The following is a 15,616-nucleotide window of genomic DNA, read 5'->3' on the forward strand; positions in this document are numbered from 1 at the left end:
AATCCTATGGCTATGATCATATCTGTTCTAATAAAATCTTAGCTGAGGTGCTGTCCGATTTCTGATTGTTGCTTTTACTTTATTTGATTCGCTACGTAGTCTAAAAACATAGCTTTAGAAAGTTCTGATATTCCCCAAGTACTTTGGAGCCATGTCAGAAGACTCTGTAAGGTTGGAGATCTCGTTCGGGGATTGCTAGTGTTTGCCTCACTGTCACCAGTTGCAAGGCGAAGAAAGGTCAGGCGGGGTTCACCAGTTCAGTTATTTCAGCAATCACCCCTCAGCTCACCTATACTCAGTTCACCTTAAGCACAGTCACCAACTCCTAGAATGGCTCAGTATCCATTATCAGACTTGGATCAATTATTGATTCATCAGCAACAATCAGTCGACTCGCTCTAGCATGACATGGCCGGTCAAGCCTATGTCATGAATAGGTTGCAACATCAACAACATCATCCAGCTATGGCTTATGCTTCATATATACCTAACGTGGCTACTTCTATGCCCGGTACCAATGCCAATGCCACTGCTGCGCGAGATCTACCAGTTGAGTGTGTTCTAACTTTTTCCATCCAGGCGGACCCAATTCCAGTACAAATGTCTAGAGCTCTAGTTTACCAACTGAGGCACCTTTTGAATTCAAGGTTGACCTGACCATGCTTAAAGTCAGCAAACTTGAAAAACTATTCAAGAAGGCACATGGTGTTAACTCTATTCCGGATATAGAGGATGGATGTACTAAATCTACCGTTATTTTTCCAGAACGGTTCAAATTGCCGCATATTGATCGCTTCATTGGCTCGGTAGATCCAATGACGCATCTGCGCATTTTCCTTGATATCATATGACTAATGGGTTTGACCAGACCTCCAAAGTTGTCGCTCTTTGGCCGAACCATGTTAAGTATAGCTGCCATTTGGTATGCTAAATTGGAGGACTCTGTGAAACAAAGCTAGGAGGAGTTGGCCGAATCTTTTATTGCCTAATATTTCTACAACACGCAGATCGAGGTCACAATTTGTGATCTTGAGGCAACACGTCAGGAACCAAAGGAGGGCTTGTCAGAGTTTGTGACTAGATGGAGGGCCAAGGCAACGATTATGATAATAAAAAAAGGACCAAATCTAGATGGTTATCCGGAATCTTCACGGCAAGTTGCTTCAGAAAATGATAGTTCTCCCATTATTTACCTTCAATGAGCTTCATGAAATGGGTGTTCAAATTGAAGACACGGTGAAACAGGGTATCATATTATATGACAAGGAGTTGGCCAAGAGGCTTTTTACTCGCAGTTACAATGCTACCAGAGGTCGCACAGCTGCGAGGCCTTCAGAGGTGAGTGTTGTCATCACTACCAAAACCACCGACTCCTTTGCCAATATAAGCCCACAAACATCCAATCCTACCCAAAACCAAAGGACATTCAATCAGCTTCACATGATTCTATCTCAAGCTATGCAGGTGTTAATGAAAAGAGGGCATCTGAAACCCCTAGACCCTCGACCACTTCCAAACCCTCCCCCACCTAGGCATGATCGCACCAAGTATTTTGCCTTCCATCAATAACATGGCCATGAAACAGATAAGTGCTACCACCTATGTCATGAGATCCAGGATCTCATGGACAACAAAGTTATAGCTCCACCCCAAAGGCCAAACACCGTAACCAATCCACTACCCAACCATAACCAGGTATCGCCCCCACTACGCACCAACCACATCCATACACTACCCCTATCCTATGAGCCAAGCGCCTATATCACCCCCTCTCATATACCAAAGCCGGTGTTGTTGATCCTGATGGCATAGACTTGTGCATGATGAACACGTCCAACCTACAATCTGAGCCTCATAAACCTGTAGTCACAATGCCCCAAAGAAGATGAGGTTTCAACCTTGGAAGGAAGTGCCAGTCTGTCACTAAAAATTCTCAAGGAATTATCTGAGGGGAAATATGACCCGAGTCAATACATTGTTCCTCTTGCTCAACCCAAGCCAAAGGTAGTACTACCGAGCTCAGTTGATGTTAATGTGGTCAGAGAAGAAGGCGCAAGCCAAGGGTTAGATGATCTTTCAGATATCAAGGAAGAGTTGGACAACCTCCAATTCTTCAAAGAATAGGACCAATGCAATGTGCAGATCTGTTGGTTTGATCAAAGCCTATCAGTTGGTTTGGTCTAAGCCTGTCAGTTGATAATTGGGGATGGATGAGTAATGATGACAAAGAAGAGGAAACCAAAGTTTAGTCTGAGGGAAAGAAAGTTGTGGCAGCTATCGTAGCTGGGAAAGCTAAAGAGAAAAGGAAAGTGCCTAAGAGCAGTAGAACAAAAAAATAAACCCAGGAATTGGGTGTTGATGAAATTGCAGATGATAAACAGGAAACAGGAGAGGATCGAAGCTAGTCGGAAGACTACAATACCTTGTCCTGTGAGAGTGATTCAAATAGATCCAGACAGCTGTCTGTCGGTGAATAAAGGTAAATGGCGGGAAGTTAGCGATCTGCATCTTGCTCACATAGACGAAGATTGGGGAGATCACATCCCTGACGAGACTTGGTATGCCAAAGAGATAGATCACCTAACTAGGAGTGGATGGTATTTCAAACCTCCACACTTGAACCAAGTAGAACCTTTGGGATAGGACAAGGAGATTGAGAAATAGAAGGAGAAGAGATGGTTTTGAAATAGCTAAAAAAGATGACATTTCCATTTGGGGCCTCGTTATAGCTTCGCGAGTATATCGACAAGCAGTTTTGTCGGTGACGGATAAAGCCAAGTTATCCATTGATACAACACCAGAGCAGCTCATCTGCCTGATCTTCCCAGGTGGCACCAAGCCTATGCTCAGCTTTTATAATAAGGAACTGCCACCGGAAGGATAGGCTCACAACAAGCCACTGTACATATCTGTTGAGTGTAGAGGAAAACGGGTTCGAGTAGTTCTAGTGGACACCGGCTCGGCTAACAACGTATGTCCTTCTCACACCACCTATGCAATAGGCCTAACGCTAGTAGATTTCATCTCCACAACTCAGGTGGTCCGGGTGCACGACAATACGAGTAGGGAAATTATGAGGACGGAGAAAGTACACATCCAAGTGGGCCCTTCCGGGTATGACTTGAAGTTCCATGTACTCAATGTGCCGCTACCTTCAACTACTTCTAGAGAGGCCCTGGTTGCATTACATGAAGGCTGTTTCCTATACCCTCCATCAAATGTTGAAATACCATCATGAGGGAGGAGTTGCAACCGTTTTTGGAAACTCATCTATTCATCGACCACCAGAGGTTACTACACCTTTGCTGGAAATCAATCACGGTGAGAAGGATGTGTTTCTTTCGGGTTTCACTCTAGTAGAAGCCCAAGTGGTACAGACAATCCTAGCCAAGGACGAAGGCATGTATGTTAGTTAGTGGCGGAGCTAGGAATTTAATATAGGGGGGCACCTATTAATTATAATCTCAAAATTTTTCTTCTCCAATCAATAACAATAACATAATAATAATTTTTTGAGCTAATATTAAACATTAAAAATTAATATTCATTATAAAAAGTTTTTAATTTTAAACTTTTACAGTTGACCCCGACAAGTTTTCATCTTTGGAAATCTTTCCATGATAGTATCATTGTCAATGCCATCAAAAATATCTCTCTCAATGTAGACAACCAAGCTATCATTCATCTATTCATCATGCATTCGGTTCCACAACTGATTCTTTACAATATTCATAGCTGAAAATGCCCTCTCAACAGTAATAGTTGCAACAGGTAAGATTAATGCTAAAGTCGGGAGCAAATACACCAATGGATATACTTTGTCTCTTCTAGTCTCCACCATTTTCTTAGTAAGATCGACAATTCCATTCAACATTGAGAACTCACTACTAGATAACATGTCAATAATACATGTATCAAGTTGATCATTAAGTACCATGAGCTCCACTAAAGAAAATCCTTCGGGATAAAATTCAGCAAAATGAATTAACTTTTTCCTGTCAAAACTAGAGAAAGAGTTAGATGGATTCAAACATGCCACACAAAGTAACAACTCAATGTTTGACTCAGTGAAACGAGCATTTAGTTCTTGAAATTGCATATCAAAAACAGTGTAGAATAACACATCACAATAATGATGTAAGTCTGTAATTTCTTGAGCATTGTGCATTTTTGTCCCTCAATCTACAAACATATCATCCATTTGGGGAACATCAATTTCATGCTTTTCACAAAAAGAAAAAATATCATCAAGTAAAGAAGTCCACCTGTAGACTGCCCGAACTCACTCCACGCGCGAGGGCTCGAATTGGGTTCATGGCTACTACAGTTCGGACCCCTGCCATAGTTCTGAATCTAATCTCACTAAGTGCAATGTAAGACTGAGAAATCACTAAAGAGCCCAAATCCGACAATTGGTTTTGAAAAACAATCAATTTTGAGTCAGAAAGTGCCAAACATGGACTGCTTTGCCAGATTTTAGAGTCGCCACCTAAATGTTTTGTTTTGGGGAAATTGAGGAAACCCTGACTCGTGCCAAAAGCCACGTGTCCGTCATCACCAAAGTTGCCTCGGCTCGGGAACTTGGGTACGAGAGGGGAAGGTCCTGAAATGAGCACCCCCACTCGCCCGATCAAAGGATCGGTCTCTACTAAAATGATATGTTGTTTTGGAAAACACATGCATTCTTATCCCGGTTATTAATCTAATTTATTATGTGATGCGCACAGCATACAGGTATAGACTAAATTGCTCGATTTGGAACAAAGCATCTCATGTTTGTTTTTTGAAAGTGGTTTGAAGATGCCTTCAACCAATGCCTGTGGTTTGAAGATGATTTGGAACAAAACATCTCATACTTGCCAGTTCAAGCAATAATGCCTTCAACCATAGGCATTCATGCAATTAATCATTTAAGCAAATAGCCTCATGGCAAGCATGCTTTCATGGCAGTCACTTACACACATGCAAGGATGCTAAAGCATAAACACTTACAGTGTACTCTGAACCAAAACAAAAAACTAGTTAGAAATCATGCACGATCCTAGCTATGTTAAGATCTCTAATGCAACACATGCAAAAATGCAACTAAAATAGGCTCAGCTATCTAAGATGGCATATGAATGCAACACTTGATAACATGCTGTGAAACATGTATTCAAGTAAGTATTGAAATACAATACAGTTTGTATGATGCGCCGAACCCGGTGCATGCAAGGCAAATGAATGATGCATGCATGCAAAGCATAAGGTATGCTAATTGAAATATGCCCTAAACTAGCCATCAAAAGCTGATAAGTAAAAGGGAGAAAGAAATGGAGTTTGGAAGACATGCACACACACACGCACACTTACTACAACAATACGCCCTCTCGACGGAGAGTCCAAACGAATAGACAAAGCTATTCTAAGCTAAGCTAAGCTAACTAAGCTAACTAATCTAATTAAGCTAATTAGACTAATTATTACAAATCAATTGAATAACTAGCAAACCAATTACTAATTATTACAACACTTTAATTAATTAACAAATGAACTAGTCACGACATCTAACTAAGCATGTAAGATATGTAAACTAGGCTACCTTAGCTCTGCCTTGGACAATGGAGGATGCATGCTCTTGGTTGCCGCCTCGAAATGCCTTCCGGTTTGCTCTTGAGAGGCTCTGTTTGCAGGGTGTCTTTATGAAATTTCTGCTCCACCTTACCAAACCAACTCTGGGGAATCCACCAGTGGCCTGTCGGCCATGAGGAGTTGCTGCAGGCCACCTGCCGGCCAAGGGTGTGCACTACCGGCCAATGATGAAGCAGTGCCGGCCATCTGCAAGGCACTGCCGGCCATCTGCAAGGCATTGCCGGCCACTGGTGTGTTGCATCACCATTATGCAACATAGCACAAACTAGAGGAAAATGGAGGGTCTCCCAAGGACATGTGTGTATTGTACCACTCCTTATCATCTCAAAACATCAAAGGAGAGGCACCATTGGATCCAAAACCATCAATCAAGCCTGCAATGTGTGATGGCCAAGGATCCAACTTGCACAAATTCAATAAATGCATGACAAACAAGACTCTTGGACCATCACCTTATCATGGATGATCGAAGGCAATGTAGACGAAGGGGATTGGCTCATTTTCATCACTTTGAGTATGAAATGGACCAATCCACCTTATGTTCAATATAACGTCCGATTGAACACAATGCAATGCACACAAAACATGATTATCTTAGCATGTTTTACTTAGCTCAATTCTTGTTTACACATTTTAAGTTACCAAGTCATTCATTAACCAATTTGTCCAAAGGTGAAAATCCTCTTGAAGAGGAGGTTGACCAAGAGAATGGTTTAAGGCATGGGAGAAACCATGCCATTGACTAGGAGGAACCCTCAAAAGAGGGTTAAAGCCATTTAAGCACAAGTCTCAATCCCTTGCATTAAACTCAAAACTCAAGACTAATCAATGCCCAAAACAAATCAAAAGTGTAGAAATGAGGGAGATGGCATATTTTTCAGTGCTAAAGTGGCATGAAATACAAGACTCTAACATGCAAACACTTCATGTACAACATGCTAGAAGGCTTAAGCATTAAAACTAGTGAAGAGCTTTATACTAGAACTCTGCAAAATCAAAAACAAAGGACTAAACCAACCCTAGGCAGACCTCAAGAATGCCAAAACAGTGGCTAAAATAAGGTGAAATGATAGCATGAAAGGCAACAAATGCATGCTCATGCATTGGCTCAGAAACGAGGCATAAACGTACAACTCTCAAACACAATGAAGAAGTGATAAATGTGAGAGTGTGACAGAGGTACATGCTCTGAAATTACATGCTAAATGATGCTATGGCATGCAAACAACCCAAACAAAGCATGCAAAGGGCCTTAAAACTCAAGACTATGAAAGCCTACTATGCCATAGCTATACAAAGCAAGCCCCAAGAGGCCAAGACCACTCAAGACAGAGTTAAAGCATGCTAAAACATGAGTAAAAGCAAGCTGGAGTGTAGCCAAAATAAGCTAGAATGATAAGCCAAATCACCAAGTACACTAGGTTAATGAGCATGATTGCACTACAAGTGCAAAACCAATCAAGAGGTGACCCAACCAACCAAAACTAGAGTTAAATCATGTTAAATAATGGCCAAAAACATGCTGGAGTGGAGCCAATTCATGCTAGCATTATAGGCTAAGACATGAAGGATGTTAGGCTAGCAATTGGGATTTACACTACAAGTGCAAGATGCATGCAAGAGGTGACCAAACCAGCCAAAAATAGAGTTGTAATCATGGCAAATAAGCGGCAAAAACATGCTTAAACCGAGCTAAGACAAGTCACAAAAACATGTTACTTTGCAAGGCTAACTAGGCATAGCATGGAGAGACAAGGAGCGGAGGCCACCCCCTCCTATTTGAGACCTCAAAACAAGTTTTATACCACTGAAATTCCTCTGGAATTCAGTGGTTAAAGGGCCAAAAAAAGGTTGTTTGAAATGCCTTGAAAAATGGCTCAAAAGGTTTTACAAGCCAAGGAGCAAAGATGGGGAAACACCCCCTAGCCAAACAAGGCTTAAACCACCAATTTTAGGATTGAAAAATAGAGGCTTTTATAGTTCAATACCACCCCAAAAAACAGCCCCAAAGTAGTTGAAAACTATGGCAAAACTAGTATGCAAAACAAGCTAAGAGGGATAAATGATTACCTTTGAAGCATAGCACCAAAACAGCCACTTTCTTGGCTCAAATGGCCTTCCAACAGCCCAAAGATAAGTTCCAAAGGACCTCAGTCCAAAGATATACAACTTTGGTTAAGGAAGTGTATGCAAATATGTGAAGAAAAACCACTTTCAAGCACAATATAGCACAATATAGGGAGAGAGAATTTTGGAAAAAGAGAGAGTTTTCAGCTTTGAAAATTTGTAGAGAGAGAGAGGTTTTAGTGTGAGAAGCTCTCAAAATTTCTAACCCCCTCAAAATGAGAGATATAGCTCCATATATAGCAAAAACAAGAGCTTGGTCGAAAATATCTGAGCTGGCACATCTGGCACATTGTGAAAATAGCTAGAGGAGAAATATCTGCAAAAAATCTAAGTTTTATTCATTGTTGGCCGGCAGGGGATCAGTGATGGCGGGCACTACATCATTTCTGGCTGGAAAGGATCATTTTTGGCGGGCATATGGCCAGCATGCTCCATTTGTGGCCCGCACACTCCCATAGAGTCCGACAGCAAAAATTAGTCCCTGGTCCTGACTTCAACCATGCATAACTCCTTCATTTGTACTCCTTTTCAGGTCATTCTTGTGCCTAAACTGAAGGCCCAGAAGTCTTCTTTCCAATGGTGGAAGCATCACATTAAAATGCTAAGTATGCTAAGAGATATTCCTCTTTTAGTGAAGACTGCCCAGTTTCGGTCCAACCGGATTGATGCTTAACTTCAACCAGCCATATCTCCCTCATCCGGACACGGCTTGAGGAGATTCTTGAATGAAAAATGAATCTCCGGAAGTCTTCTTTCAAACGGTGGTGGCCTCATAGCTGAAATCCAAATGTACAAATGGATAGGCCTGATTTAGCGAGGATTACTTGACTCTCTCTCAACGGTTCATGCCCATCTTCTTCCCCAACTTGGTTTCTTCTCTATCCTCCAATTTTCCTCAACTCTAAACCTCTAAAAAATATGTTTTAAAGATCTTTTCAAAGATTTCACCTCTCTTTCATTCATTCCACTTTGTCCTTGCTCGGTTTACCGAAAAGCGCAATATTTAACAAGATATGTGCCTCGGAAAATATTTTGAAAGAGAGGGTTTTAAGATCTAAAATCTTTTTGATCCAAAAAATGAGGTGTGAGGTTTGGATTTGACGCTCTCCTTGCTAAAGAAATCAACCCTTGCATTGCACAACTTTCACCACGAAGTAAACCACCAGTAGCGCCCAAGTCTTAAGGGCGGTCAAAAATGGGGTGTCTACACCACCCACTCTCCCTCATCTTTTGGGGCCATACTTTAGAAATTTGAACGAAATTCATGGCATTAGCAATATCTTGATCTTTTCTTTGTAGTGCTTGCGATAACTCACTTGTAATAGGCAATATCATTTTCATCAAATGAAGGTTGAATACAAACTCAAATGATTGAATTGAGTCCAACAATACATTTGCTTCTGCTCGCTGTTCTGAATTTGAACCATCCTCTGAAATCATTTCAATCGCATCAATCACTATTGAAAACATACTAGCGAAGCTGACTAAAGCACGGTAGTGTGAACCACAACGTGTATCGCTAGCACGTTTAAGATTAGTTTCTTGATTTAATCCTTGCCCACTAGATAGCTCTCCAGTATTAAGTGCCTCAGCAACTTTTGCAGCTTGCTTCTCCCTAACAATATCCCGGTGTTTACATGGTGCTCCAACAACATTCACCACATTAGAAACCAAAGTGAAAAGTAAAGCTATTTGATAGTGATTCTTTCCCACGACTACAAGTGCTAATTGCAATTGATGAACAAAACAATGAACATAATATGCACAAGGATTCTCTTTTAGTATAAGTGTTTGAAAACCATTGAACTCACCTTGCATGTTACTGGCCCCATCGTATCCTTGACCTTGCAATCTGGAAATACTTAATCCAAGTCTAGAGAATAAATTTTCCATAGCTTGTTTGAGTGAGAGAGCATTCGTATTAGCAACATGCTTAATACCCAAAAAGTGTTCAATCACTTGGCCTTTCTTGTCGACATATCGTAATACAACTAACATTTGCTCCTTGATTGATATGTCATGGCTTCATCAATCAAAATAGAAAAAAATGCATCACCAAGATCTCTAATAATCACATTGATAGTTTCAAATGCGGCCACATTTACAATGTCTTTTTGAAAATCAAGAGCTGTCAACTTGAGATTTTATGGAGCATTGCTCAATGCAACCACTTTGACATCTTCATTATGATCAGTAAGAAACTTGAGAAGTTCAAGAAAATTTCCTTGGTTACTTGAATTTTGAGATTCATCATGCCCATGAAACGCAAGTCCTTGCCTTAGAAGAAATTTGACACAATCAACTGACGCATTCAAACGGGGTCAATACTCAATTGGAGCTTGATCAAATTGTTTGAAAAAAAATCATGAATATGTTGGTTTTGGTTTAACAAGTCTTGACATTTACTCAAAGCTTGATTATGAGCACTATTGGGACCTCCAACATGAGTCTAAATTTTTTCTTTTTTCTTCCAATTTGAGAAACCCTCACCAACAAAAGAATCACTACCAGATTGATCTCCAATATAGGATTTGAAAAGATAACAACATAAACAAAATGCTACATCTTTTGCTACGTTATACTCTAACTAATTAGGAAATTCACTAAACCAGGCCTAATTAAATCGCCGAAGTTTTTGTCCAAATGATTTTTGTGGAAAATTATGATCAAGAGGTTGACAAGGACCTTTTTGTAGATATTCCCTATGAATTTGGTCTTGATCATTAGCATTATAGTCCATAATCCGGGGTTGTAGTCCTGGATCTGCAGGAAGGTCTACTAAGTTGATTTCTATGCAACTTTGTTTTGTGGAAAAATAATTAACATCTTCTTCTTGAGGAAGACATGATTCCAACTTCGATTTTCTTTTGAAATACTTCTCCATGACTGTTTGAAAAAACAAAAAATCAAAATAAAAATTCATAATCAAAATCACAAACCCCAACAAATCAAAATCTCCAATTTTAATACAAATCAAAAAATTTAAATTTAGCACAAGTCAAAATTTCAAATTTTAGCACAAACTATAACAAATCAAAATCTCTAATTTAAATATTAATCACTGCAAATTAATATTTTTAATTTTAGCACAAATAAAATCCCTAATTTTAACACAAATAACAACAAACCAAAATCTCTAATTTTAATATAAATCAACACCAATTAAGATTCATAATTTTAGCATATCAAAATCTCTTATTTTAACATAAATAATAACAAATAAAAAAATTTTACAAATCAAAACTTGACAAATGACTATGAATTCATACTCATAATTTTTATTTAAAAATAAAAATAAATAAATAAAGTTACCTGTAAACAATGAAGAGAAGATGCCAAGGTTGTAGTGTGGTCCTAAATCTGTGTTGTGTGATCATAATCTAGTCAATCGTGAGTCGGTAAATTGCAAAACAGCAAAGGGAGACAAAGAAGACAGAGAAAATACGAAGACAGTTAACAAGTATTATGAATAAATAAATAAAAAAAATAAAGAATTTCATACACTTTTAGGGTTTTAGGGTTTTAACCTTACCGTAATTGGAGTTGTGTTCACTCATGAAAAAAAAAAAAAAAAAGTTGCATATCAGTGTTTGATTGGGATTCCCCCAAAAAAAAATTAGGATTGGTTTTCCAAAAAAAAAAAAAATATAGAAAACAAAAAGGTGGGTGCATGTGGTGTGTCAATGAGTGTGTTTGTATTATGTATAGAAAAGTGCTCTGTGTGTACTAGTAAGACACGCCCCCCCCCCCTGCCTCAAAAAAAAAAAATTGAAAAGTCAGGGGCCACGTGACCCCCCTTGCCCCAACGTCCCTCCACCACAAATGTTAGTGCTCAGTCCATTTATTTTATGAACAAATTGCGGCACATTCACGGGATGGGGCTTGGAAGAAGTGGAAGAAAAGGTTTTATGGTGCTAGCTGAGGTGCCACACAATCCACATGCCTTTAGGTTGGGCTATGTGCCCACCAAAGAAGACTGGAAAAGAAGGGGAGAAGAGTTTAGAGAAAAGGCCAATGCCAAGAGAGCTAGGAAACACTACGAGCTGGTCATAGGCCAATCTGGGAAACGTTGAATAGGCGCATTGTTAGAGAATGAGAGGATTTTCCCTTCTGCAGCTTTCTTGAGCCTTGGGTGGATTCCTTAATGAAAAAGCATTTCCTGGGTTTCGAAATCTTCTTTGACCATCAACTTCAAGACAGTGATGAACAACACTGGCCAGAGTAAAGACGATGAGTCAGATAACAGTAAGGCTAGAGTACAGGTAGCATTGACTGATCTCTTAACAGATCCTGAGACTAGTATGGAGAACACCTTTACAGTTTCTATGATCGGAGAAGAACCGATCGTGGACTTTGCCAGTTGCATTTTGAATGCGTCGAGGGCGCCAGGCCTCACTTGGCAGTTGGAGAAGGGCTTTATTGCTAGTTTTGAATCGAATGATGAGCCTGAGTCTGATTCCATTGAGTCTATTAAGTCAAACTCAGATTCGAGTTAGTCTGAGAAGTTTGAGTTTGGCACTTCCGGGGGTGGTAACCCGAATGCCAAAGTCCTGTCGAGGTCTGTAGCACGTCCGCGAGGGACCCCGCTACAGTTCGGACTCGATTTTGTGTCACGGTTCTTAATCTGAACCAAAAGAGTCCAAATCCGGCAAATCGTTTTGAGAAACAGATTTTTTGAAAAAAAGTGCCAAACATGGACTGCTTTGCCAGATACAGAGTCGCCACCTAAATATTTTCAAATGGGGGAATTTAGGAAACCTTGACTCGGTGCCAAAGGCCATGTGTCTGTCATCACCAAAGTTGCCTCGGCTCGGGAACTTGGGTACGATTGGGGAAGGTCAGCTATGAGCACCCCCTCTCGACCGATCCGAAGATCGGCCTCTACTAACCATGATATCCGTTTTTGAAAACATTATGTGTTCTTAAACCAATTATTAGCCTAGCATTACTATGTTATGTGCACGGCAAACAAGTATAGACTAGATTGCCTAATTTGGAAATAAGCATTGCGTATTCGTTTGTCTTGAAAAACATTTTGGAATTTGCTACTTGCAAGTAGGCTAAAATACGGATTTCAACGAGTTTTTCCAACTCAGACAATCCAACCTTCACCCACAGGCATCCAAACAGTTTATCACATAAGCATCTAGCCACATGGTAATCACACTGTCATGGCAACACTCGCACACATGCGGTATGCTAAAGCATAAATGTTTACCTAGTACTCCAAGCCAAAACAGAAACCAGCTAGTAATCACATGCATGATCCTAGTTCATGTTAAGATGGCTAATGCAACACATGCAAAAATGCAACTAAGATAGGCTCGGCTAATCTACGATGAGATGTGAAATGCTACAACTAACACGTATTCAATTTGGAATTGGAATGCAAATGCAGTTAGAATGATGCGCCGAGCCCGGTGCATGCAAGACAAATGTATGAATGCTCGCATGCATATCATAAGGTATGCTAATTTAAACATGCCCTAGTCTACCATCATAAGCGGGTAAAGGGAAGAAAGACGTGGGGTTGGAAGACATACACACACTCACGCACACTTATTACATAATTGCCCTCACTCGGAGGGTCCAAATAAAATATTACAGTCTGAATAATAAACACATTAATTATTACAAAATTTCTAATTAATTAACAGAATGAATGCAAAAAGAAAGGTGGCCACAGCCCCCGCCTCAGGATGCGCGAATGATGCATGCTCAAACCCGTCTCGCTCGGAAAGTTCGTACCATACCACTGCCGCCACTGTTTACACTGCCCTGCTTTTCTGAAAATTGCCAAAGTTCTGGGACAGGTCCCCTGAATACTGTGGAACACCATCTGCTGAAGGAAATGTCCACCGGCCATTGAAAATATCTATCGGCTGTTTATGAAGCTATCGGCCCAGGAAGGATTGCCGGTCGGCACTGAACACTGCCGGTCGGCAGAAAGTTCCTGCAGAATCTGGTTTTTGACAGCAACAAGGACAGACAGTGTATGGCATGGAATTTCAAGGAAGTGTATGCATGGCTACTCTCCCCAATCATGTAACGGACTCGAGGGAGCATGGCCCTTGGCCCTCGGGCTATCAATCGTCCATTTGATGCATGATAACCTAAGGAGCCAAGGTTGCAATTCAATGTACAAATGCATGCAACACACAAATGAGGACCAAAGGCCTATCATGCCAAAGTCAAGGGCCTCGGTGACCGAGGGTTGAGATGTGTTTTGTCACTTGAAGTACAAACACCCCTCACCCCTCACACTTGGTTTACACCCCAAACCAAGCAATGCTATGCATGTTATACAAACATGGCTCAAAATGTAACATGATATGAAGATGCAAAACATATCAAATATGATATAATCTATCATGTTAGGTATTGCAAAATGCTAGGCATGCAAGATGCAAATGCAATGCAAACATGGACGATTTAAGCAATAGGATCATCATGTTACAACACCTAATGAAGCAATCATGCAACAAACATGAGACAAGCATGCAATGGTGGACTTAAACCATAAATGGGCAGACCTCAATCCACCCCAAAACAGTGGCCAAAAGTGCCCAAAATGGTGGACAAACACTCATGCCAACACGCAAGCCAATGGACCTAAGGCTAAGGCACAAAAAGGGGGCACTTTACTTCCACTAACATGACCATTCATGGCATGAATTAGACAAGCAAAAATAGAATCCTAGCATGCAAAAATGGACTCCAAAACCCCCTGATATGGCAGCTTAAGTGGCTCCAATGAGATGCATGCACCAAAACTCATTTCTAGGCATAAAAGGGAACATCCTCAAAGCATGAAAGAGGTCACATATGCGAACATACAAACATGATTTATGGACTGAAATACGATCCTAAATGATGCCAAATCATGAGGATGGCCTAAGCTGCGCATGCTAGAGGCCAATATACTCAAGGCTTACAAGCCAAAACACAAAGAGATGACACCAAACATGGCAAGCATGACTGAAACAGATGGCCAACAGGCTTTAAACATGGTAAAGTAATGCCAATACCTTCATGAAATTAGGCTAACACATGCAAGAATCATGACCTAAACACAAGATACATTTCTAGGCCAAATAGAGGAATGTAAAGCAAGTATGTTAAGCATACAAAAGGGCACAAATCTGACCAAAAACAGAGATAACATGTGACCTAGAGACACCCAGAAACCTCTGAAATAGGGCCAAAATCAGTCAAGCATGCATGTTACCCTTTAAGCCAAAAGGCAAGGAAATGAGGCAATGAGGGGAGAGGGGTGTCCCTCCCCAATACAAGACTTCAAACCACCTTCCTCACCACTGAAAATCCACTGGTTTTCAATGGTGAGAAGACTAAGACACTCAAGCAAACAAAGTCTCACAAAGGAAACACCAAAAAGGCCAAATAAGGCCTAAGAGGGTGAGTTTGAACTCAAACCACAAAACACCCTTAATGAAAGTTCTTAAGCATGAAAATATAAGCTTTTTTTATGTTATGAACAAAGCCTAAATCAGCAAGAAAGATAAGTAAAAAACTAGTGGAAGTTTGGGGAAACTAAAGCAAGTGTCTCACCCTTGAAGAATCCATGAAGAACAGGTGATCCAGTCACTCTCTATTGATCAAAATCAGTCCAAAACCTCAACAAACAACCCTCAATGCCTCTCAATCTCGGAGCAAGGTGTAATGGTGTGTGTTTTAGTGCAAAAGTAAGGTCAAAATGCACTTTTAGGCTTCCAAACACACCCTAAGGATGAGAGAAAGGGAGATATATAGAGAGAGGGTGATATATCAGATGTATAGATATAGAAGCTCTGGTTTTTTGGTTCAAAAGCTCCAACCCTTAACAAAGGGAGAGGATCAT

General features: G+C 40.4%; 1 protein-coding gene across 1 annotated transcript; it reads right to left on the minus strand.

The window, feature by feature from the left end:
• Window positions 1-3,685: 3,685 nt before the first annotated feature.
• On the minus strand, window positions 3,686-9,756 carry LOC114255913 (uncharacterized). The gene is made up of 2 exons (XM_082923370.1): window positions 9,075-9,756; window positions 3,686-4,086 (listed from the first exon to the last, which is right to left on the minus strand). The coding sequence occupies exons 1-2, from the start codon at window positions 9,754-9,756 to the stop codon at window positions 3,686-3,688; spliced, it is 1,083 nt and encodes a 360-aa protein (XP_082779496.1).
• Window positions 9,757-15,616: the final 5,860 nt, after the last annotated feature.

The sequence above is a fragment of the Camellia sinensis genome, chromosome 4 (genome assembly GCF_055761805.1).
Source record: "Camellia sinensis isolate YWXY chromosome 4, ASM5576180v1, whole genome shotgun sequence".
In the NCBI taxonomy this organism is placed as follows: Eukaryota; Viridiplantae; Streptophyta; class Magnoliopsida; order Ericales; family Theaceae; genus Camellia; species Camellia sinensis.

Excerpts from the sequence above, each read along its gene's own strand:
- LOC114255913 (XM_082923370.1), bottom strand. The coding sequence starts at position 9,756 with ATGTTAGTTGTATTACGATATGTCGACAAGAAAGGCCAAGTGATTGAA. Across the intron at positions 4,087-9,074 it reads AATGATATTGCCTATTACAA|AACTAAATGCTCGTTTCACT; the intron begins GTGAGTTATCGC and ends TGCAATTTCAAG.